Below are 26,371 nucleotides of genomic sequence, written 5' to 3' on the forward strand. Positions count from 1 at the left end.
TCTTACGGATAAGAAAGCAACAGCTGGTGGTGGTGCCTCGACTAGAACCAGGTCGTAGTCCAATGGCATATAAAAACCATGCAACTCCATGCAAATAAATGCTTCTTTAACTGTTCATTGTATATTTAAAGATTTGCATGAGCGCTCTCCACTTTGAAACGCAATACTAACAAACGTTTGCATTCATCCAGGCTTTATACAGGTGCGCGCGCGTTCGGAGAGCCCTCCCCCGTGAGTGGCACGGCGCTCAAGAAACCAGTCGCGTACTATATCAAGCGCGCACAGGCAGTGTTGGGCGCGCAAATTAAAGGGTTGTTTTTTAACCATATGTATTCTATTTAACAGCAGTGCTGTCGATCGATTTTTATCATTAGTCTGTGCTGTGGAGAGCCCTTCAGCCGAAAGCATTTGCCTCATGAGCCAATGCAGTAGGCAAGTAGACGCCGGGGCTCCAAGTTCAGTCTGTTCAGTCAGTCAAAACGCACCCAAATAAACTCCACATGACACGTATAACTAATAATACAACTTTGAAATGAAGGTTCAATCAACTCGTTTTTCTATCGAAGTAGCATTGCTGTGTCGATCCATAGGCCTAGAGCAGTTGCGGAGCATGTACACTACACTCTCACACCATGTCCATGTGTACAGGCAAAACATAAAAGGAAACATTGATTGCGACCTGGCAAACAACAGATGGTTTCCGCCTGCCAGCATGTTATGGTGAGCGGGAGCTGCAGCATCACTGCACTGCGTCATTCAAACAATTGACTAGCTGCATCCAAAAGTCAAAAATACGGTTTGAATCAAAGCTAACATTGTTGTTAGTGTAACAGGAGGGTGTGGTTGGGGGGACCAACCTTAGCCAGACAACGCCACCTTGGGAATTGCACCCCAGGAAATAATATACAGGGAGAATAATTCAAACACCTTGAGTTACAATATACGATATTCCCTATAGGTTCTTTATAGGTAAGGAAGACAGACGTGATTCAAAATCAAATGGTTTAAATGTATTAAAATGTAAAGAAAAAGGTATGGCTGGAAGCATCGAGAAGGGTCAGTATCTATTGAGGAGACTGAGGAAGCTAGAAGTCGATTCAAGGATCAATAAATATTTTTTTGAATTGATCACTCAATTCAAGGATCAATAACCAATAAACATTGGTATCAATAATTACTTTTATTTTACAATTGATACTACTAAATACAGAAGAGTCACACAGGGCATGATGACTGGGTTCCAGCATACACTTGATAAACTACTAACACTTTATTACAATAACTAAAATACTGGGCTATGGCCAACTGGGGGGAGGTATACTCAAGCTGGGGGCTATCCACTTGTGCAACTTACCACACCACGTGTATACTCTGAAACACAGCAAGCACAGCAAGTTAGCCTAAACCGACTAACCCCCCCTGCCGGGCACTTTACACAGATCTAAAAACATAGTAGCTAGGTGGCACAGTTAACATACACAAGTACCAGTTGGTATGACAGAAATAAAGATAAAAGGGGGGCGTGTTAAACTACTGTGCTAAAAGATTAGAGGCAAAACCAGGATTTAACCAGATCTTATCCACCCCATTTTTCTGGTTTTCTGCTCGAAATGACATGCCCACAGTGAATATAGAATATCTCCACAATCACAAGGGCCTTCATAATGATCTTGTTATCAAATGAAAGCTAACACCTGTGGGGTGGCTGTAGAAGTGTCAGAATCAAAATCTATGTTACTGTGTCAGAGTAAATAGAGCTAGAACATTATAAAACATCTCAAATTCAATCTCCGCCTAAAAAAATAACAGCTTTTACAGTGAATATCACCTTGGAAACCTGATGACCAAGCCCAAATCATCTAGGAATCAGTACTCCAGGGTCTTATTAGTACTTGTGCCAAAGTCGATGCTAGTAATTTGAGCAAATGCAACTTTGTACCTGTTTTAGTACAGGTACGTATGTTTAGGCGGACACCTATATGTTTAGGCCATTTGGAGATATTTTGGCACCATCTTTGACCTTTGACCTTTCTCATGTATCAGATTTCTTTTTTGGGGGGGGATTTTTTGGGGTTGGCCGACCAATGGTATGGAAATTCGGCGTTGAAACCGGACATGACACATTCTCCAGTTGGAGAAAACTGGATGTGACTTAGGCTGTGTTTACCGTCTTAGAAAAAAAATGGTGGCATCGTATAGCATGCAAAGTTGTGAAAAAAAATTGATATCGATGAAGAGAATTGATCGAGGTAAGCTCTTTATATCACTTCGGATCCACCTGTGGGTCCGTTGGCTAATGACAACAGGTTTTGCCAGAGGCAAAACAGCAGCTAGTGTTTGGACCCTGAAGGCATGTCACAATAACTATTATAATTACCTTGGATGCCTTAATCATGCATCACATCAATCCACCATCCACTGTACCTCGGCGGTGGGAACCAGCACTGTTGCACACCAGCCTACTAATACCTAGTTGTGATCAAATACAAGGTTGTAACAGCAACTAGCCTAATACATTTTAGGAAGCAATGATAGTACAACAACATACCTCTAGCCTGAATGGAAAGGTACGGACTGCTTGGACAAGCAGGGAGTCAGTTGAGCTAAGAGGTAGGACAGTGGGTACACACAGGTTAAGTAGAGAATCACCTATCACTAATGACTTTGAATTAATTGTTTACCAGGTGGTGGATGTCACACCCCTCTGGATCCCAGTGGCTGCCTTGCCTTTCACAATAAAAGACAATGGCTGTCCTACGTCACATTGGGCTAACCCGTGCTGCAGGGTTGTTGACAGTTGTCTATCACACATTCGTTTCTAAACAGGCTTCCGCAGTGCATTTAATGCACATAGGCCTATAGGATTTTTCCTACATTCCTACTACATGGAATCCGGAACGCAATACAGACGCAACGTTCACATCAGACAATATGCAATACGACTGAGGTCTGTAGGGAGTCCATTGGTCTCCATTGCGACTCAGCACTTGCACAAGTCTGTGTTGCGTTCCGGATTAGGCCTATGCACAGCACAGGTGGGAAAAATCCTCAGCACTCTGGCGGAACTCAGTTTCAAAAAGTCCTGAGTGATATTATAAGCTAACTGTCAACACCACAGCAGCAATGGTTAGCCTAACAACAATGTTAGTTTTTATTGAAACCGTATTTTGAACTTTTAGATGCAGCCAGTCAATTGTTTGAATGAGGAAAACAATCCGTTTTTTTTTTGCCGTATCTTAATCATTTTGTTACAGTCCATGTGCATGTAAGCAGGTCTCTTGCGGTTGCCAATAGACACCGATAGACTTCTGCCGGACTTCAATTGCATTGCGCAGTCTATGTGCGCGAGGCGTCGGGCTGAGACAGTATCACAGGCTAGGAACGGCGGGGTAGAGTAACTTGTCCTAAGCGGCTATCGAACTTACGACCTTCTGCTTACAAACTGGCCACGCTACCGACAGCAGAGTTAGCTCCCTTGGCAGAGCTGTTAACGGGCCTTAGACTGGGTTGTTACACTACCTCCACCATTCAGGAGAGGGTCACAGCTTCTCTATACCGAGTCCCTCACATGGACACGCCTCTCCGATGGCCTCAGTTGCCATCCCACCACTAACACCAATGTAATGAATGGCAAGGTAGAGTCAGGGCCGGCGGGTGGCATAGACACTCTATGCAGTTGTTTAGGGCCACAACCGCTAGAGGGGGCTAGATTTAGCGCAAGTTCCACCCATCCAAAACTCCCAGAACTTACAAACCTGCTATGCTAGCTACAAGTTCTCCCTCGAGAGCTCCCTTGGCTGAGGTGCTAAAAGCCTTACACATGGTCGTTACAGTAGGCTATGGCTCCACAGCTGCTGTGGAGAGAGACACAGTAATGCCTATGCTGACAGACAAAAGTTCAAACTAAAAAGTTCAAACTAATATCTTGAACAAGGATCCTACTAAACACTTTTATCAGCTTTTGGTGGCCGATTGGTGTAATTACACTATCTGAAATTTTCGCAGATGGTCGGTAAATACTAAATTCTGCTCCTATAGTCTTACGTGGTCAAACGTTTCTAATATTCAATGGGTGCAAAATGCTCATCAGACATTACATTCGTACTTTGTATCTGGCGTTGATGTAAAATAATATGTTTGTGGCTCAAGAGTCTGTATCTCTTTGTTACACATGACATGAGTGTTAACTGCCTATCTTATCTTTTTCTTTTTTTGAGTCATGCATATAGTGTGTTGTGATAGTGAGTGTTGAAATGTTGATATCCCCCCCCCCCCTGCTGTCATTAAATCCTGGTTTTGCCTCTAATCTTTTAGCACAGTAGTTTAACACGCCCCCCCTTTTAATATATCTTTATTTCTGTCATACCAACTGGTACTTGTGTATGTTAACTGTGCCACCTAGCTACTATGTTTTTAGATCTGTGTAAAGTGCCCGGCGGGGGGGTTAGTCGGTTTAGGCTAACTTGCTGTGCTTGCTGTGTTTCAGAGTATACATGTGGTGTGGTAAGTTGCACAAGTGGATAGCCCCCAGCTTGAGTATACCTCCCCCCAGTTGGCCATAGCCCAGTATTTTAGTTATTGTAATAAAGTGTTAGTACTAGTAGTTTATCAAGTGTATGCTGGAACCCAGTCATCATGCCCTGTGTTATCTTCTTGCAGTCCTAATGACTGCTTACTTTTCATTCAAGGAAAACTGTGTTAGCGTTAAAGGACGGTATGTTATGTTATGTTCTATTTTCTTTTTGTTGAAATGAATAAAGCGCCAGCTTTACGAATATACTCAGTTATGGACACACATTCATAGGCACATTATTGCGTAATACTCGTCCTCCTTTAGGACTAATGCATTATAACGGATGTTCGAGTGTATTAGGGATATTATTTCTCCTTCATTCGTTTGCTGTATCCCGGAGGTAAAAAAAGAGCGTACGTCAGTGATGGAGGCACGCGCGCTATGCGACCTCGTTCTTCCGCTAGAGGGGGCAACGAGACGGACATTGGTCCAAGACAAGGTTACGCACTGGCCCTCTGCTTTCACTACTTCAATACAATAATGATGTTTTCAGTGGGACAGAGTAACGGCATTACTTCAAAAGACGCCTGTTACATATTAAATATGTTCATCTGTTTTGAGGGGTTTTCAATTAATTCAATTATTCTGAAATTGCGATGAAATCAATAACCAAATATATCAACAGTTACATATTATATTTAACAGACGTCTTTTAATATAATGCTGTTACCCATGACGTTTACGCTTTTTAATGCTGCTCATAGTGATAGCTCTTGCGCATCCTTGTTCATTTTACACAGGCATCTAGGCTCTTTAGAATTCCTTCTGAATTAAATACGTTTCATCCTATTACAGATGATTGTTGATTTCACAGCCACATTAATTCAATCTATGAATGTTTTTTTCCCTCAACCGTAACACTATATTAACATTGTTAACTCACTTTAATTCCAACAGGCAAACCCAGTCATTGAAGTCATTTAAAGCCATTTTCCCTGGGCTTGCCTAACTACTGAAAGACATTCCCTTTCTCAGCAGTCCACCCACTAAACTTCTTCATCAGGGAGGAGGGCGGTTCTTTAGCACAAAGTTTGGCTTAAGGAAAGTTTGAAACTGTCATGCATGGGCCGTTGTTGGAGGACACTGATGGCAGAAAGTGGGGATAGACGCGCGTGAAGTCAGCAAACATCAACACTACAGTTTAACATTAATTCTGGAATGTAAAAAAACGCATTTGAGAAGTGCTTCCCTGGGGATGGATACAATGGTTTGAAAGTAACACAATTTAAGTCATGCTTTGTCGTGAAGCTTGAAGTTAAAAAAAAGGTTTCAACCGGACAAGATTGTCCCGTTCATTATTTATGGAAACTTATTTGAGATGACTGTAAAAGTAAATGTTCCTTCCTTTATTTACGTTCCGACAAGATGATTTTCTTGGAGTGCGGATTCAACGTTCTCGGACAAACTTTTTCTCCCACTCACTTTCTGGTTGCAGCGGTGGTTTGCACAGCAATGCTTGAAACCAGCCAAACCTTTGGATTTGAAGAAGAGTCGGGTAAGTCATCTTCTTCAAAACGAATATAATGGAATTCTTCTTCTTTTCATCGCAGTGCAAAATGTCAATGTTTCAGAGAAATTGTCCGGCTGTGGAGCCTATAGTTTCTAGTCTGATAAGCTCTCGTGCTGAATTGCTGTCATGCTCAATTTCACACTTCAGGGTACCAATTTATTTTGCTGCCTTAGCCTATTGATTCTCCAAATATGTTGTTATGCATTGACTGCTGCCCCGAAACAGTTGTGTTTGTAAACCTCATCCAAAACAAGTGTACGCTATAGGCCTAGTTATCTGTTTTCAAGAGCTGCTACATATTGTTGATTGGTTCAGGTTCATGCATAAAGAAATTATGCTATAGTGTGGTACACTAAATGAGAGTCATGCATGCCATGATGACGCTATTTGGACCCGGTGTATACACAGCAGTATCTGTATCTTCACGTATCAGTGATAATCTAGTCATTATAAACTAGCATAACAAAATGCGCGAATAACAGGTTTGATTTATCCAGTTCTGAGAATAAGCCTATACCTTCATGAGCTCGGTAACTAAATAAAGTAAGGAATATTCTGGTATCCTCAACCCCATTTCTAAGGCTGGCATTTAAACAGTCTAAATGTAAAAGGCTGGCATAAGCAGTCTAGACATAGCCTACCCTTGTGCTAGGAGACAGAGCACAGTACATTACCGACCAGCCTCAGCACACAGCAGATGCTCAGGAGAGCTTGCTAAGACTTAAGAGTTATTGGATTGTAGGGGGATGGGGTGGCACTGGGGAGAGATTTCCTGACGCAGCAGTGGCACACAGGGACAGGGTGACACCTCGAACTCTCCATGGGCACTGTCTTTCCCTACTAACAACCTGTTCTCTGAAGAGCAACTTTGCATTCCCTCACAGAGGAACTCAGGGAACCCCAATCGAACACCCCAATCACTGAAGTTCAACATCAATTTGTTGTCGTCTATGCAAGGCAGATGTCCACCAGTTGGTTGTTCTCTCCTGTGAGAGCCGACTCCTTTGGAAAGTTTTCAAGCCGTGAAACTTATTGCCTGAATGAACTTAAAGATTGGATATCGTCTCTCTTCTCCTGTGGAAGTCGATGGAGAAAAGATTTCGTTTTAGATAGAAGAATCGCAGTGTAATAAAATAAGATTGGGGGCAACTTTCGTCTTACAATCTACAGCCTAAAAAACATGTGAGAAGGGAAAAAGCTCAGAGGTTAACTATCCAATTTCCCATTTACTAGAGTAAACTATTAGTAACAGTTCATATACGTCACAGCTGACATGACCCTGGCAAGACCACTTAGAGTTGGAGATGTGTGATGTGTTTGGACAGATCGTTTGTTAGAGGTCTAATGAGCCTGTGTATTCATGACTCTCAGGACCCCACTGCCACCTCTCTCACCTCATTGTCGCACTGTCAGATCCCATTATTGTCATATCCATGGTTGGAGTTACACACTGGTTTCTATGCAGGTGACAGCTGAGATTCAAATAAACAAACAAGAAATGTGTGTGTGTGTGTGCTCCTATCTTATCACTATCAGAAGCTTTCTCCGCTCCTCAATGGCTCAGCAGCACTTCCATTGCCATGACGACGACCTCGGCCTTGGGGGGGGGGGGGGGGGGGGGGAAGAGGCTGATGTACATAGTTTAGATGTGTTATTCAAGTCATGAACAGGTTTTAAATGTCTCCTGCGAGGTTTGAGTGCACTATAAATCCCAGATGGCGCTGGACCAATGAGAGAACTCTGCAGTAGCAATTCCGCAGGCGTACACTCAGGCTTTAACTGTCAGTTTGAACTTGCTCTTCTTGACTTCTTGACTGCCAGAGCTTTCCATACCGTACGAATTACGCATTGTGTGAGACGGGTCCAGATGTGTTCCTCTATCTGTTTATCGTTTGCTGAGTTTGTTTACAGCCTCGCAGACAATTGGTTTATAATAACCCTGTGTTCTTGTAGTCCCCCACCCACTCTCTTCCTTTTTCCCCAGAGAGCTTTCTACAGGGGCTGCCGCAGTACGAGCTAGTTCACCCGTCCAGAGTGAACGCCAAAGGTCACTTCCTGTCCAACTTCCTGTCCCACCGTGTCAACCGGGTGCGGCGGCGGGAGACCTCGGGGGACCCGGGAAACTCGGCACGCGTCTTCTACCAGCTGCAGCACGGAGGCCGCAGTCTGCACTTCAACCTCACCCTCAACCCACATCTGCTGGCTCCTGGCTTCCTGACAGAGAGGAGGTATGGTGGCCTAAAGGGGGCCAAAATAAGCAGCCACGGGTCGTCGCAATGCCACTTCATCGGGGAGGTGTGGGACCAGGTGGCGGTGAAGGGGAGAGCGGCGATAAGTACCTGTGACGGGCTGGTGAGTCTATCGACTAGATGAGCTTTGAGCAATGACAGAAGGTGCAGCTAAATTGATTATGCAAAACCTCGACCTTTGTCAAATGTTTTCAGACCTCCAAAGTGGTATACTTTGATTAGTGCGCGTCAAACAAAACTGTTTCGCTTCAACCCCCTAACTAACGGGACCATATTATGTCTGAAAATGTCTGACAAACAGTGAACGACAATACATAAGTTATTTCTCCCCTGTGGCAACAAGACAAAGTAAAAACATAATTGGCCTGGAACCAAACAAACATGAAACCGTGTTATCTACTTCATCTAATCCGCTGTCCTGACCTTTCTTTCGGCGGAAATCAAATGTATGGATTGTACTCTGTAAGTAAACTGGACTCAATTAGCCTTTGCCATTTGGACGTGTTGTTTCTTGGCTGAATCAGATATAACAAGCAGGAAAAAACGAAGCAGTTAAAAGTGGCCAAAGAGTGCCAAAGCCTTTAGCATCGATGTGTTTTTCTTCCTCTCAGGAAGAATGTACATGCATGTAACTGCATTATGTACCATACCATACTGTCTTCATCTTCAGACGACCTTCCCCTGTTTCGATGTTATAAAACAGATCAATGGCTAACGTTTTCTAGCTGTGCACGCTCAAGTATGCGAGAGGAGAGCATCGAACACGACAAGCCCGTTAAGTGGTTGCCAAGAGGACTGTGTGTTTACGACACAACATGACAAGTGTCTGAGTACCTTTCATCTTATAACAGGCTGGACGTCACCGGTGACGCAAGTGTGTGTGCTTGTGTGCTCTTGTGTGATTTGATTTGATCACGCATAGATGTATGTATGCGTGTGTGTGTGGGGGTGTGCGTGCGTGTGTGTGTGTGTGTATGTATGCGTGTGTGTGTGTGGGGGTGTGCGTGTATGTTTAAGTCCATGTTTGTCATAACCTGAAATCCATCATTCAGCTTCCATTAGCAGCTGGTTGTCAACAACACCAGTGGTTGAGTGATGTTCAGAGGAGAGCCTGGCCCTGTCTCCTTACGCTCCCAGGCCTCTATCATCTCCAGTAGCCTTTGATCAGCTCCTGACCTACTGCAGGTCCAGGGATGAAGCGAAGAGTGGTGTTGTCTCATTTACATACTGTTTACTTGCCCTCTGTTGACACAGTGAATACGTTATCTTTTGCATTTACATCAACAAGATTATAGCAATTATCGCCTATCGTTGATATCAATCATCTCTATTTTACTGCTTCATCCTTTCATTGGTTTAACCCAAACCCTCAGACGGAAAGGCCTGAAAGATTCACAGGAGCAGCTCAATGGCTGATAACTGATTATGACCATCATTATGTTGCATTGATTGACTCTATTAGTGACTAATAATAATGAATACGTGAATAATGTCTAAGTTTGACAAACACATTGACTAAATAGTTAGTAGAGAGGTGATTGCATGTGCTGGATATTTTAAAGTTATTTTGAGCTGTTCTATGATGCCTTCACTAACAGAGTTTAGGTCATTGAAATACTCATTCAAGATACACACACACACACACACACACACACACACACACACACACACACACACACACACACACACACACACACACACACACAGTTACCTCTCTACCAAGCCTTATAGAGGGGTTACAGGTGCTCCATAATGATTGCAAGGTCGGCGGTTCAATCCCCAGCTCGTGTCCTTCAAGACACTGAAGTGCAAGACCCCAAATTGTTCACTTTTTGGTTGCTACTTTTTCCCTTAATTTGACTAGAAATGAATATATGGATTGCAGCTTAAAGTAAATTGGCTGCACCATAGACCAGATTCAATGAGTGTTTGCAATAGTTTGGACCTGTATGTTTTGAGAAAGAGAAATTGAAATTGAAACTTGAATATGTTCCCCTGTGGAAGAAGAGTTGCTGATGAAAGTAGCAGTAGAGGGATATGTTTGCCCAGAATTAACAACATTGATATGGATTCAACTCATCAAAAAATTAGATGTGAATGAAAGGGCTTTAGGGCGATATACAAGGATATACAATATCCATCGAGTGCTTAATTAGTAGCATTTTTAATTAGACTACTGGACAAATCAACCCTCCAAACACTTGATTAGTGCAAAGTCTCAGGCCGCTGGACCATCAGTGCAGAACCAGACTTAATATACCCCATCTCTTAATAGGTAGGAGTATTAGAAACATACAGTTGTGTGCCCACATTCATTATTCTTCTACTGCTGGGTAGAAATGAAAGTAAAATCTATTACAGAAAGTTTCACTACAGTGCACAGAAAAAAGTTTGTTTCAACTAACTAACTTAAACTTTCTAACTACATTGCAGCCCTTGCCTGGGCTTTGTCTGATCTGGGGTAGAAATAAGACAAGCAATTGTCACTTATCACAGAGCAGGGAACAAATAACACAAAAGAGAGATGGGGTATGCACACTGCATTGCCTCGTCTTATAAGTAGGGGTGTAACGGTACACAAAAAAAGTTTGGTTTGGTTCCTACCGCAGTTTTGAAGTCACGGTTTGGTAAATTCCTGTGTTCTCGACAACGGAGTATAGTCCGCTGCTATAAAAACACATTTGTTGGCGTTTGTTCTTGCTTTGGCCCGGTCTGTTAGCGAGATGCTGAGAAAGTTCGACATACAGCCAGTCGCATACCCCGATCGCAGTTGAACAATGCTGGCCTATAGCTTTGGTCCCATCCACCTGCCTTTGTCCATCGTCATTGTAGGTAACTGAGAAACCGGAATTTTCCCAAACAGGAGACTTAAGGGATGCTGGAGGAACTTCAAGCTCTAGTTTCAACTAAATTAAGCTAAACTGCTGACCATCAACAGTGGGTTGCGTACCGAACCCGAAGGACCCATACCGAAAAACTTCGGTACGAATAAGTGTACACGAATACCGTTACACCCCTACTTATAAGGTTTACCCTTTTGAGGAAAGCCACATTTCATCCAGAACTGGCAGTGCCTGCTACTGTAGGCTGCAGCTATAAACCATTGTGATCGATGTCTGTGGTTCAGATCAAAGGGCCCAGTCCACACACTCAGGGCTTTAGAGAGAGTCTGAAATAGTCTCAGGAAGGCCTCCAAGATCTCCAGGGACCCGACCCACCCTGGGCACGTACACTTTACCAGGCTGCCCTCGAAAAGGCGATTCAGGACCCTGGCCGCTAAGACAAACAGACTGAAGAACAGCTTCTACCACAGGGCCGTCCAGGCCCTGAACACAGCAAAGACCTAAGTTCTGGGCCCTGGACAGTCTGGACGGATTGTATGGCAGCTGCTGGACTGAAAAAATCAGGTGTAGTGCTGAGGCACAAACATGTACATTTCAAGCCTGCAAACTGTGACACTAAATAACGTGAAACAATACTATTGTGCAATATGACAACCCTAGTCGTCTATCTGTACAGTATAGTACAGTGGATTGTGTACATAGCCTTTATTTATGTAAACCAGCTCCTTCCCTTCTTGTGATTTTTTTTCCCTTTCCTAACACCAGGGGAGCCACCCCTCCTAAATGTCGTTGTTTGGTACCTGTACTGTAGCAATGACAATAAAGACCATTCATTCATTCATTCATTCAAAGAAAATGGTTCTGGTATGGTTCTACACAAGCGAAAATCGCCTTTTCTATACTGCTACTGTACATCAAAACATGACAAATGAATAGGTTCTAAACTGATGGAAAGCTTTTGCTACTAACACCACCACACCACCTCCTGTGTTCCAGTATGTTACAGCGTTGATTCCTTCATTATCACTCATTGACTTCACCCGCTGAGGTTCTTCCATCTTCCTCTTTTGTGTTATTTGTCCCAGCATCTCATATTGCATGATCACATGAACCCCACTGTTACAGCCCGCTGACTTTAGTTTAGTTTGAGTTATTTTCTTTCCATTTTCTTTTAATTTTCTTTTAATTACACTCTGTTGTCTGTTCTTTGTAATCATTTGTTTGTATTTGTGTTGTTATTGATTTCATTTGTATTGTTATTTTTGTGGACCCCAGGAAGACTAGCTGTCACCATGGTGGCAGCTAATGGGGATCCTAATAATAAACAATAAACACACTGCTGTATACACAATCAGCCTCCATTCTTTATTAATTGCCATTTCCTTTGGATCCCTCTGTGACACTTCAAACACTCTCGATGCGTGAACGTGTTGGTAATTGTAAAAACTCTGTGTGGCCTTGGGGAATATGCCCTGTCCTTGATCTGTGGCACTTCAGTAGAATCCAGAAGTGTGTACAGAGAGAGGTTGTCAGGTGGTACTATTCTGGGGAGATAGAAAGGTCTGCTTTAATAATAATAATAATCATCATCATAATCATAATCATAATAACAATAATAACAATACATTTTATTTGTATGGAGCCTTTCAGAACGCCCAAGGACACCTCACTGCCACCTTTACCAGTAAGCAGACGCTTTTATCCAGAGTGATTTTACAAGAGATTAGAGATGACACTAGTGGTGGTGTTCCTTCTGATCACCAGTCCAACTCACTCTATCCCCCTAGACCACCACCACTACCCACTCCTATAAAACTGGTAGCAATTGGATATATAGTAATGATCATGATGAGAAATTGTACCGGCTCCAGGCCATGCTGAGTGATTTGGCACAAACCCCACAACCCTCTTCAGTCCAAGTAATCTCAATTATGGCTGACTGAGAAAGAAGCCGAGCGGCCAAAGGTTTGGGGCTGAAAAGCTATAAATCTAAATCATTCCGCATTCCGATTTAGCAATTTCAGTTATAACTCCATTTCACTTGTATGTCCTTGTTTAGCTGCCACAGGGTAGGGAGAATAATCACACAGCAAATTGTATCGCAACAACATAACTTATGTTTATCTATAACTGTTGCGACGCATTTATTCCTCGCATAAAGCCATTTCTCAACCACAGAATGTGCTCAATTTTCCTGTTTTGAACCGTCTCATTCCCAATAGAATGTGCTTACTGCATTTTTCTCACAAAAGAAAGTGCAATTTGACCCCCCTCTCTCTCCCTGTAGGGTCTGCATACTGTATATTTCTCCGTAAGGCCCTTTGAACCCCTCTCCTGTTCCATAGAATAATGCTTACTGTGCATGTATTTCTTTCACATAGCAACACAATATTGACCCTTCTCACTCCCTGTAGACAGGGCTGTTCAAGCTGTCTGGTGAGGACTTCTTTATCCGGCCCGTGGAGCAGCCCAGCGAAGAGTCAGCAGCGCCTCAAGCCCACGTCATCTACAAGCGCCACGCCCCCTCTGCCCAGACCCAGGTGGTACAGTCCATGTCCGGGGACCATACCACCAACGGCACCTGCGGGGTCAAAGGTGAAACCTCCTCCTCCTGTGGTTGTAACCTCACACCACACACTCAGACACAGACACAAAGGCTGGAGAGAGAGCATGAACTGGACGTTCAGCTCGGTCACAGCTGTTCACAGTGGGATGAGCTACACTAGGATAATGACCCATCTTCTCAGACTACTGCTGGTCTCCTCCTCCCCATAGCACTTCCCAACATACCCCACTTGTGTTAAACCTTTCCACACAATACGCACGGACGCACGCACGCACGCACAAAGTTGTCTTCCATGTTTCTACACTGAGACTGCTGGTGGCAGGATAGTGATACATAGTTGTCTCACTTACTTAAGACGGTTGTACTAATTCTAAGTCGCTTTGGATAAGTCTTCGAGAGGGGTCGTTATGCAACAGATATGTAAATATGTCTTTGGGATTCACAGCAACCCTGGCTGATCTTCTCTCTCTCTCTCTCTCTCTCTCTCTCTCTCTCTCTCTCTCTCTCTCTCTCTCTCTCTCTCTCTCTCTCTCTGTCTCTCTCACTTGGTATAATGCACACGGAACAGGTCAATAGGATTGCCTCAAATACCTCAGTGCATGACCTGGGGTGATAGGAGAGTCCGGTAGGCATGGCTGGCTTATGAGGCACTTTAGCAGAAGAAAAACTGTTGTGTTTTTCCCACAGAACTGCAGTCTTAAGTGGGATTAGCTACCACCTGCCTCTAGGAAAGGGCTAAGCATCCAGAAGGCTCCAACTGAATGCCCTCAAGACATTAAACAAAGAACAAAGATGTTGCAGTCAGCTCTCATGTCATCACTATATAATGTGCTCCATTTATTTACTGTGCATCTGATGGTTGTTGCTGTTGTTGTGACACTAAGTATGAAGTTGTGTGCTGCGCAGGTAGTGTGTTTGTACAATTATCTTATGACTTCATTTAATAATAACGTTTAATAACACTTCTACACTTCTACCGAGCCTACATAGATGTTGATATCTATGAACATATGTTTTTTAAAATCAAGTTAAGTAGTGTATACACGCATAGCGATTGCATTTCAATCAGACACAGGCATGTAATCTCAATCAATATTTAGTTATATTTTAAGAAATATGGACATATCAATATTTGATCTTCTTTCAAACAATATCTATAGATAAAGGTGATGGAATTGAACCAAAAACAATGACAATTTAACTTAATCATGTATTTAACAAAAAATGAACACAGATGCCAATTCCTACTGAGGAAAAAGTTAGGACCTGGAGTTAGTTTTCGAGCGTTTTTCCCCACTCCTCCATGCATAATTCCTTCAGCTTTGTGATGTTGGTGTGTCTTGCATGCACAGCCCGTTTCAAATCACCCCACAGCATCTCAACAGGATTAAGACACAGGCTTTGACTTGGCCAGTGACTTCTAGAACTCTCCATTTCTTTCTTTTGACCCATTCCTTGGTGGATTTACTGGAATGTTTTGGGTCAATGTGATGTTGCATGGTCCACATCCGCTGAAGCTTACATTTTTGGACGGATGGTCTCACATTTTCCTCAAGTACCCTCTGATGCAATACATAATTCATAGTGGATTCTATGATGGTAAGCTGGCCAGGCCCTGCTGCAGCAAAGCAGGCCCAAACCATGATATTTCCACCCCCATGCTTCACAGTTGGTATGACGTTCTCACACATTGTTCCAGAAGTCCTTGTGTTTGTCGAGGTGTTCTCTGGCAAACTTTAGTCTTGCCATGATGGGATTTCTTCCTTGCACACCTCCCATGAAAATCTAACTTCCGTGGTGTCTTTCTGATGGTAGATGCATGTACTTTTTGGAAAAGGAGAGAGCGCACACCACAGAAAATCTTAGCGAGGTGCTGGCAACGGAGCAAATTCCAATTGAAAGAGATAGAAGCCGCACACTCAGGTCCGAGATGCAGAAAAGTGATTTATTAAGACAATGGTTTCGGGCGTAGCCTTTGTCAAGTCTAAAAAAGAAAAAGAAAAAAATGTTTAGACTTTACAAAGGCTGCGGCCGAAACCGTTGTCTTAATAAATCACTGTTTGTGTGCATCTGGAACCGGAGTGTGCGGCTTCTATCTCTTTCAATTAGATGCATGTACTTTTACATCAATTGTGGCAAGATCTACCTGTAGATCCTGTGATGACATTTTAGGATTGTTGGAGGTTTCTTTAAGCATCTTGCGATCTGCTCTTAGGCTGAACTTGCTAGGACGGCCTGACCCCGCCATGTTGGCAGTTGTTTTAAATGTTCGCCACTTTTTAAATTATTTTCCAGACAGTGGAATGGCTGATTTTTAATTGTTTCAAGATCTTTTTTAAATCCCTTCCCAGACTCAAACGCATCTACAACCTTCTTTCTGAAGGCCTCAGAAAGCTCTTTCGATATCACCATGGTGATACCACATACTTCAACTATCAAGAGCAAACCAAACTACATGTCTGAGGTTTCAATAAAACAGGCTCCTCCAAAGCTCTCTCTAACGATGTTCTAATCATTTGCACCTGATGTGGTGCACTTGATTCTAATGTAATTTTCACATGACTGTATGCACATTGTTTCAAAAGACAACATTTACAGGGGCGCTGAACAGGCAGGTTTTGTAGTACTGTGCTGTCTGTCACGCAGCAACAACCAGAAGCTCATGGGAATGTTCTGATTCCGTCCTCAGATCCAGACCGAGTTTTAAAACGCGTGGAGCGTCAACGGGAGCGCTGGGAACGCGGCCATCGGAGGAGGAGGAGGAGGATCCGCCAGCGTTCCGTCAGCAGGGAGAGGTGGGTGGAGACGCTGGTGGTTGCCGATTCCAAAATGGTGGAGTACCACGGGACCAAGGGCGTGGAGAGCTACGTGCTGGCCATCATGAACATCGTGAGTAAAGGCATAATAATAATATTAAGAATAATAACTTTAATTCATATAGCGCCTTTCAAAAACCCAAGGACGCTGTACAAGGGGATGAAAACGGACAGACAAAACAGAAAACAAACAAAGCAAAAACTAAAACAATGACTAGGGGCCTGATGCCTTGGAGAACAGATGGGTTTTGAGGGCTAGTTTGAAGGAGTCCAGGGTGGGGGTGTTGCGGATCACTGAGGGGAGGGAGTTCCAGAGAGTAGGTGCAGCCACGCTGAATGCTCTGTCCCCAAAGGTCCATAGGTTGGTGCGGGGGGTGGATAGCAGGCCCATGTCTGCGGACCGCAGGTTCCGGGAAGGGGTATGCTGGGGGAGGAGGTCAGTTAATCAGGCATGGATGAATACATAGATCAATGAATGAACAAATGAAGGAATGACATTTGTAAGTGAATGAATGAGCATAATCTATCTCAGTGGCATTCATGGCTAGGCTCCTGGTTGAGGAAGTGTGCTGGCCTATGTTCCAGCCCGATGCTGATACACATGATTTAACTCAGTCACTTACAGTCACTGATTACTACGAAGTAGCTCTACTAAGAAGTGACAGGTCTTTTCTCCACAGTGGAAGATCGCCAGTCACTTTAGACTACACCTGGGCTCCTTGTCTCTTTAGAATACACACAATGTAATGTGATTTTGGCTCACTTGCATGCCTATATATAGTATGAATCAATTCTGCTGGCACTGTAATCAATCCAACATCCCTCAATAACACAATTCAAAACATCCCGTCTTTGCTTAATAAGGTTAGAAGTGATTTTCCACCACTCCATCTTTGTTAACACAGTGACATAATGTTTTAATGTTTTATTGCTGTTTTCTCTTGTACTGTATCCTTCCATCCTATCCTCTTCTCTATTTTTCCAAATGACTTCAACTTCCTGTCCACTATGCTATTACCACTTCCTGTACGCTTCCCAAAATACAGTAAGCTTGGTCTAGCTCCAGCTGCCAGAAGGGTTTGCAGATGCAGGAATAGCAGGAAAGGGAATTCAATGACAGAGACCCCCCCACGCTTTGGTGGATTTCACCGACAATAATACAGAGAGGAAACTTCCATTATCCTCTACATCCTCTTAAGGGTTTTATTTTCAGACCCGTACACCTTGGCTTTAAACTTGAAAGCCTCAAGCCCACTGTGTGAAGGGAAACTGTGTCATATGGTTCGCCAAATCAAAACAAACAGAAATGGCATCATCTTCCTTGCAATCGACCACTCCATTGTCTGAGCAGGTTGATGACAACATTGAATGTCGAACTCACACTCCGAAGTTTAGTTTTTTCTTTTTTTCGGCAGGGCTAGACTGTCTGTCTTCTAACCAATTAATTTAATTGGTAATTAATTAGTTCTTGTCTGAAGCCCCATTTGTATTGGACTAGTATTACAGGGGGACATTGGTTGTATAGTTATTTCCCTGGGACGTTAGAGTGATTGATTCCGATTTGGTTAGTTTTTTAATTGTTTTTGAAAAGACAGGAGCGTGACCGCGGCGAGCTGTATAGGTTAGCAGTCGGCCTGTAGAAATTAATCAACTAATGCTTTAGTTCAACTAATGAACAAACAAAAAGTATTGTAAAGGGGAAGCATTTTGTCATTTTGTCTTTTGGCTCTATACTCCCAACAGTTTGAATTTGAAATAAAACAGTTACTATGTTCAACAGTATGCTACAAATCTTTGGCAGATTCTTTCTCCAAACGTTACATGATAATATTAGTCTTATCTGTCCACAAGACTGTTTTCCAGGCTTTTTAGGTACTTTTTAGCTGTAACCTGACCATCTTATTTGAAGATAACTAGTGGTTTGCACCTTGCAGTGAAGCCTCTGTAGTCTGGCAGCGTATTCTGAGGACCGTAGTGTCTGACGCATTCACGCATACTTCTTGTGGGGCGGCTGAGGCGCAGGAGTGGGGCGGCTGTGGCGCAGGAGGTAGAGCCGCCGTCTAATGATTGCAAGGTTGGCAGATGGGCAGTTCGAGCCTCGACTGGCCACATGTCGAAGTGTCCTTGGGCAAGACACTGACTGAACCCCAAATTGCTCCCAGTGAGCGGGCCAGCCGGCGCCTTGCATGGTAGCTTACCGCCATTGGTGGTGTGAATGTGTGTGTGAATGGGTGAATGAGAGGCCGTTGTAAAGCGATTTGGAATAAAGCTCTATATAAGTGCAGTCCATTTACCATTCTTGGAGAGTGTTCCTGATCTGTGGTACAGTTTTTTTGTCTTAATTATGGTGAGCATTCTTCAGTCATCCACTAAGAAAGTCTTCCTTGGCCTTCCAGCCTGTTTGTGATTGTTGAGCTCATCAGTGCCTTCATTCTTTCTTTCTTTCTTTCTTTCTTTCTTTCTTTCTTTCTTTCTTTCTTTCTTTCTTTCTTTCTTTCTTTTTAATGATGTTAGGGTTAGGTGATGTTTTTGGTAAGTCAAAGGTTTTGGCTTTGTTTTTGATCGATTTTGATAGATTTTTCTGATATTTCAGCCTACTGGCTTCCTTAACATTAATTGGTGTCTCGTTGGTCCCCATGTTGACAGACACCAATAGCAGACTTCAAAGGCAAATGCACAAATGGTGTGGCAGAACACGGAGGGTGTGACAGACTTACCAGAAACACCAATCAAGCCAATTTTTCAATACTTCTGATGCCCTGAAATCAAAATAGTAGCACTATGTCTAAAAAGGTAGTACTGTAATTTCTAAATGGTGAAACCAACCTGAAAAAACAACACATTCAGACATAGAATTGTCTAACCTCCTGAATTGCAAGGTGAACAGTGAGGTGAAAACATTTCACATTTTCACATCAGTCGAATATACCGGTAGTCAAATATTTATCAACATTCAGAGTAGAGAGTAGTGTAGTACTTTAGTGATCCTATATCACTTTTCACCTGCCAGCTGTAGTAAGTAGTAGTATTTTGTAAGAGCGATAAACAGAGGGAAGCCAATGGAATAAGCCTCGAATTGGAGTGATAGGCAGGCGAGTGAGGGAGAATGAAAAATCGCTTCAGCTGTCCTCCTCACGTGGTCCGTAACCCTAACCCTGATAAGTGCCCTCAGGCACAGTACAACACTACAGTACAACACTTCAAAACAACACTACAAAACTACTGATTCATCTGAAGGGGTAATGATGAGGAATGTGCCTTGACATCAGCTGGTTTACTGTAGGGGTAATGCAACTCTAAATGCACCATAGTTCACCATGTGAGCTTCCTCAGAGGAGAGTGGGCCCGTAGCCAAAATGGGATCACATTTCCATTTAGCACAGCACCTCACTACCCATTCATTACCCATTCACTACCCATTCACTTTAAAGTGACAGATTGGAGAAGCACAAAGACGACTTTTATCGTGCGCTCAAAGTGGTTTTGGAAGTCGGTAGTGTGCGTGTGTTTGGTGTGTGTGTGTGTGGCAGTGGCGGGCGGTGCATTTCACACCTAGGCCTTCAGTGATGTCCGACACATTCCTACCTGAATTATTCTACCTCTTAATACCATCGTTATGACGCCATGGCTCTAGAAACTAGACAGAAACACAGTATAACCGGGCGTTGCATCACCTTAACATAGTCAGACAAGTACAACAGAGTTATATTAATATTTCCGAAGCATTTTTAATCAATAAATCCGCATTTACAATGAAGAGTGTTAAACTAACATCTTTAAGATCGCTACATTACCCACGTCTGTCGTCTCGTCCACCATAATAGCGACAAAGGGTGCCTTTTTAATCTCCATTTTGATCTCTTCTTCCATCACTTCAGCAATAGCAAAAATCAGGTCGTTTTGTATTTTGCCTGACGTCCCAGTAAACACTTTGTTTGTGGACAGGTGGTAATGTAAATCTGGGTTGTTTTCAGCCAGAAAAGAAAGAAGCTCAACGTAGTTTCCTCTGTTTGTGGACTTGGCGCTTTCATTGTGTCCCCTAAATGAAAGTTATTGTTTACCCAAAAACAGGACACAATCGATCAGTATTATCGATCAGTCAACGAAAGCTTTCGTTGTGAGGCTCCGTTTCCCTGCGCCCTTTCAAAAGTTTCACATCTACCGGCATAGTTCCGCATCTCAATAGTGAATATCAATAGTGCGTAGCAATAGTGCGTAGCAATAGTGCGTATCCAATCAAAAGACGTGCTGGGTGCTGACATCATTGAGCCTTACAGCAGGCGCCGTTGTTGCTTTTGCTCGCATCTACGTAGGTTTACTAGGTACGCCACATGTTTTCTCGTTCCAATGTTAAGTTACAGGTCGAATCCGCAGCACCGTTTAATGTGAAGGCGGGCAGATTTTTGAGCCCCCTAGCAACACATTTTGATTGGATAAAAGCTCTAACATAAAGGCCAGCCCTCCAAATCTCAATCGGAGACTGGAAGCAGCGCAACCAAGAGGAAAGCTATGAAATGAAGAGAATAGACTATGGGGAATCAGTAATACATATTTGTGGAAAATATATATTAAAATAAAATGTATATTCTGATGATGTTTAGGCCAGCAGAGAAGGCCTTGCTGGCCCTGACGGCACACCACTGGTGTGTGGGTGTGTGGGTGTGTGTGTGGGTGGGTGTGTGTGTGTGTGTGTGTGTGTGTGTGTGAGTGGGGAGGAGTGTTGCCTCTCCTGAAAGAGGCAAAAACACATTTAATATAAAAACGTTCCCTTAAAAATCCAAGGGTTTGCTTGTCTCTGAGCTGATCTTTAAAGTGGCAGATTGAGAAGCACAAAGCCGACTTTTATAGTGCACTCAAAGTGTGTGTGTGTGTGTGGGGGTGTGGGGTGGGGGTGTGTGTGGGGGTGTGTGTGTGGGTGTGTGTGTGAGTGGGGAGGAGTGTTGCCTCTCCTGAAAGAGGCAAAAACACATTTAATATAAAAACGTTCCCTTAAAAGTCCCAGGGTTTGCTTGTCTCTGAGCTGATCTTTAAAGTGACAGATTTAGAAGCACAAAGCCGACTTTTACAGTGCGCTCAAAGTGTATGTGTGTATGTGTGTATGTATGTGCGTGTGTGTTTGTGTTTGTCTGTCTGTCTATCTGTGTGTGTGTGTGTGTGTGTGTGTGTGTGTGTGTGTGTGTGCATACGTGCGTGCGTGCATGTGTAGGGGATGGAGTGTAGCCTCATCTGAAAGATATATAACTTACAGTATCTGTTTGAGTTTTGAGACTTCTTCAACTCAACTTTGAATGTTGGGTAACAGATGACATTTCTTTCATTAAATGTGATTAAATAAATAATCATCAAATGTAATTGTAGACAGATGTGTAATTTATCATAATAAATAATGATTTTCTATTTCTTATTTCATGTTGAAGTTCAAGTACGGTCTTCTGTAAATCCACTTTATTGTAATTGGATTATAATATTGTTATATTATTAATGCTTGATAACTAAAGCTCTGTGAATGAATATATGAAACTTATGGAATGTATCATAAGAGGGTGCTTCACGTCAAGAGGTACCTCGGTAGCTAACCCTAACCCTCGGTTGCCACAGAGAAATCACAAACTCTGCCAATCTGGAAATGTCTGCTGTTGGCCCTGCTTTTTGTTTATGCTCATGTGTTTTAGATCAGATTCAACCTTTTTGTCATTGCACAGAGAACAATGAAACGTATTGTTTGCTCTAGGCACAGGGTCAGCCATAGTGAGTCAGCGCCCCTGGTGCAATCCGGGGTTAAGTGCCTTGCTCAAGGGCACAATGGCAGTGGAAGGCACCTTAGATATGATGCCACCAACCCTCCAGTCACCAGCTCACATGCAGCTCCCTCCTGAGGCGGGGATCGAACCAGCGACCTTCCCGATTGCTAGCCGGCCTCTCTAACCTCTAGGCTACCGCAGCCCCCCCCCCCATGTTATGATGCTAGTAGATGATAGACTGTATGGAAATACAGCAAGGTAGTCAAAGTGTGTCCTCTGTCCCAGGTGTCGGGGTTGTTTCGGGATGCCAGCATTGGGAACGCCATCAACATCGTAGTGGTGCGTCTGATACTGCTGGAGAAGGATGAGGTAAGGGCCGGAGCTGCAGACACACACACGCACACACGCACGCACTCACGCACACATGCACACACACACGCGCAAGCGCGCACACACACGCACTCATGCATGCACTCACGCACGCACACACACACGCACACACTCACACACACACACACACACACACACACACACACACACACACCGTTGGATTTGAGTCATTATTGATTTATCACAAATCCAAACAAATCTTGAGTAAACTAAATGCCTTCAAGTCTAGCTCATGATCCCCAATAGGCTGTTGTATGGAACACATCATTTAAGGAGTAGACATGGGTAGCAAAATTGGCATTCTCCAATGGATTTCAATTGCGTCAGCCGATCGAATTCATATTCCTGGATGAAGCCATCTTTGTACTACTGTATTGTCAGGCATTGCTGTGGCGTTGCTGTGTATGTGAGATGACTGCCAATGGCCCCAGGTCTGAGCATAAAAGCATAACTTTTTCCTGCTATGACGGGTGGATAGGTGATTCACTTACTTAGTCAAATGTATTGTTGTAAGTCGCTAACGGTAAAGGCGTCTGGTAAATGCCCAAAGTGTAAATGTAAATGTAAGTGTAAATGTAAATGAGTACGAGCTGCGTGAGGCCGCAGCTGTTAGAGGGCGGGGATAGCTAGTGCCTCAGAAGACCAGAACCAGTGTGAACTCGGTATGCTCTTTCCCTGTGCAGAGCCATTAAATAAAATGTTCATATCTAGGGCTCTTTGTACCTGAGAGCAATTAGTTGTCTCTGCGAAAAACGTCTTTCACAGAATTTTTCCACTCAAAATAGTTTTTTTTTTAGATAGATTTGGGGGTCATCACACGGTTTTTGAATACTGCACGGAGCTTTAGTGAGGAGTGAGCTTTCCATTTCCGATTGAGCTACTGCCTGGTTTGTTTACATGCATTACCACCGTGTAGGCGTACACATCTATGGGAAAGTAGACAGTGAGGGAGCAAAGAGAACACGCAGCATGGGGGACATCAACAAGAAAATACAGGAAGCAAAGCAGTGGGTGGAGTGCTGTTTCTACTGTACTGGAGAAGACACACACACACACACACACACACACGCCTACACACACACACACACACACACACACACATGGCCACACACACACGGCCACACACACACACACACTACTCAATAAGTAGGGGTGTAACGGATCACCTAACTCACGGATCGGATCGTGTCACGGATTTTGAGTCACGGATCGGATCATTTTTCGGATCAACACAAAACATATATTTTTTTTAATAAAAACAACATTTTCCTTGAATTCTGTAAAAACACCACTTTTAATGTGTGAAACAAAAAAACAACATTCAAGATGTCAAAACTGATATATATACATCACATATATATAACATCTATATATAACAACATATATATATAACAACATATATATAACATCACTGCTGCAAAGTAACAGAGTACTTTTTTTGTGTGTTTACACAATCACCCAGGCTGCTTAGCGGGTGATATGACGTGATATAATTGGGACAGAGATGAGTGAATGAATGTTGTTGTCAACTCAGTACACATGCAGAGAGTGAGAATAAAGCGCACATGATTGTTTTTCTACCGGTTACATTTGAATGAATGAATGGTCTTTATTGTCATTGCTACAGTACAGGTACCAAACAACGAAATTTAGGAGGGGTGGCTCCCCTGGTGTTTTGAAAAAAAAAAAAAAAAAAATTTTTTTTTTTTTTGCTATTGATCCGCGGTACACATGCGTTCCGAACCGTGGAGGGCGATCCGAACGGATCACGGATTATCCGTGATCCGTTACACCCCTATCAATAAGTAGCAGTATGTACTTCGCTGCAGGGTGCAGGGAGAGTCAAGCTGATAACAGAGAATCTCATTAGTGTGTGTGTGTGTGTGTGTGTGTGTGTGTGTGTGCATGTATGCGTGCATGCTTTTTCCCCTCTACTTCACACTCCCTCCCCGAGTTGCTCCTCTATCCTCTCAGGTCAGCCTCCTAGTGTAGTTACAGTAAGAACCAGTGTAGGTCCCCACCCATTTCCCATGGCGATTAAAGTGGTGTGAGAAATCACATGGAGAAGATGTGCCTGTATCAGCATTTTCTTAGCGCTTTATAAGTCTGTGTCTATATGTTACGGTACATGTGGGAAAACTAGGGTTAGGATTAGGTGCTAGGGTGCTACGGTTAGGGTTAGGGTTAGGGTTAGGGTTAGACATGCCAGCATGTACCAAGTCGACGTAGCACCTAACCCTAACCACACGCTTTATAAGTCTGTGTCTATACATTCACAAAGAACCATGTCCTGGTTCACAAAAATGTGCTTTGGACACTACGGACAGTTTTGATTATCCTACTTTCTGTAACAAGCTACAAATTGACAACAGACTGTCTGTACCAGCCAGGAGAAATCAATACCCATTACCTCTGCCAATCAGAACGTTGCAAGGGGAGCTATTACTCAACACTATCGTTCCACAATCCCTGCTGATTTCTCAATGCCATTATGTGCTTTATTACAGTGAAAATGTGTAGCTCTATTTGTATCAACAAATACCTCATATATACTGTCTCAAACGTTCTCACAATGTAGGCAATTTCGGCCTTTCTAGCATGGCCATCTAGTTATAGCCATGTTAATTGTTTTGTTTATGACGTTCGTCGCTATGTCTAACTTTAATCTTGTTCCCAGACACTTCTGTCCAATATGCCCTATACACAACAACACCACACCCCAGTGCTTCCACCACACCATATGTTTCTGATTCAGAGCCGCACCTCACCTCACCTCAGAATTACAAATACGTCACCTACGTGCGTTGAGAATAACAGCCTGGGGACGAGGTTATCTCTAACTCTGACACTTTGTTGTTGGCAGGAGGATCTGAAGATCAGCCATCACGCTGACAACAGCCTGAACAGCTTCTGTAAGTGGCAGAAACGTTTCAACGTGAAGGGAGACGAACACGCCGTCCACCACGATGTGGCTGTGCTGCTTACCAGGTACACACACACACACACACACACACACAACCATACGTTCACACACACACACACACACACACACACACACAAACGCGGCTGTGGCACAGGAGGTGGCTGTGGCACAGGAGGTAGAGTTCGAGCCCCGGCTGGCCACATGTCGAAGTGTCCTTGGGCAATACACTGAACCCCATATTGCTCCCAGTGAGCGGGTCGGCACCTTGCATGGTAGCTTGCCGCCATTGGTGTGTGAATGGGTGTGTGAATGGGTGAATGAGAGGCCGTTGTAAAGTGTTGTAAAGTTGTAAAGTGCTTCGGATAAAGGTGCTATACAAGTGCAGTCCATCTACCATTTACACACACACGCACACACACAAACGCACGGATGCACGCACGCGCACCAGGAGAAATAGGACCGAGAGCTTGTCCTTGTCACGTCTTGCAGTCCGGATGAACCATTAGCCCTTTTACATTGATACAGTACCGACCAAGGTCAGAGACCCTTTCATTTCATTTCAATTCAAGGGATGAAGTAGTCCCCATTAACAGTCTTTGCAAAAGAACCATCCTGTCTTTGAAAGTACAGAACACATTTTTCTTTAGAGATAGTTACAGTTCTGTATGAGATTGTGTCACCTCTCTCTCTTTTGAATGGTTTGTGTTCTCAAGGATTCAGTGTCCCTCTTCTGCTCTTTTCTCCTCACCACTCAGTCGTA

At 43.4% G+C, this 26,371-nt stretch overlaps 1 protein-coding gene across 1 annotated transcript in view; it reads left to right on the plus strand.

Annotated features, from left to right (window-relative positions):
• Positions 1–1,034: 1,034 nt before the first annotated feature.
• The window catches only part of adamts7 (a disintegrin-like and metallopeptidase (reprolysin type) with thrombospondin type 1 motif, 7), a gene marked incomplete at both ends in the record, with an annotated part of 111,573 nt that continues 86,236 nt past the window's right edge, over positions 1,035–26,371 (plus strand). The window contains 6 exons of the mRNA XM_080531884.1: positions 1,035–1,056; positions 8,068–8,435; positions 13,590–13,770; positions 16,431–16,630; positions 22,584–22,667; positions 25,552–25,676. Coding sequence (XP_080388010.1) covers positions 1,035–1,056; positions 8,068–8,435; positions 13,590–13,770; positions 16,431–16,630; positions 22,584–22,667; positions 25,552–25,676 — 980 coding nt within the window. The remainder of the gene's footprint in view (positions 1,057–8,067; positions 8,436–13,589; positions 13,771–16,430; positions 16,631–22,583; positions 22,668–25,551; positions 25,677–26,371) is intronic.

This window comes from Nansenia antarctica (genome assembly GCF_963989245.1).
Source record: "Nansenia antarctica genome assembly, chromosome: 5".
Taxonomy (NCBI): Eukaryota; Metazoa; Chordata; class Actinopteri; order Argentiniformes; family Microstomatidae; genus Nansenia; species Nansenia antarctica.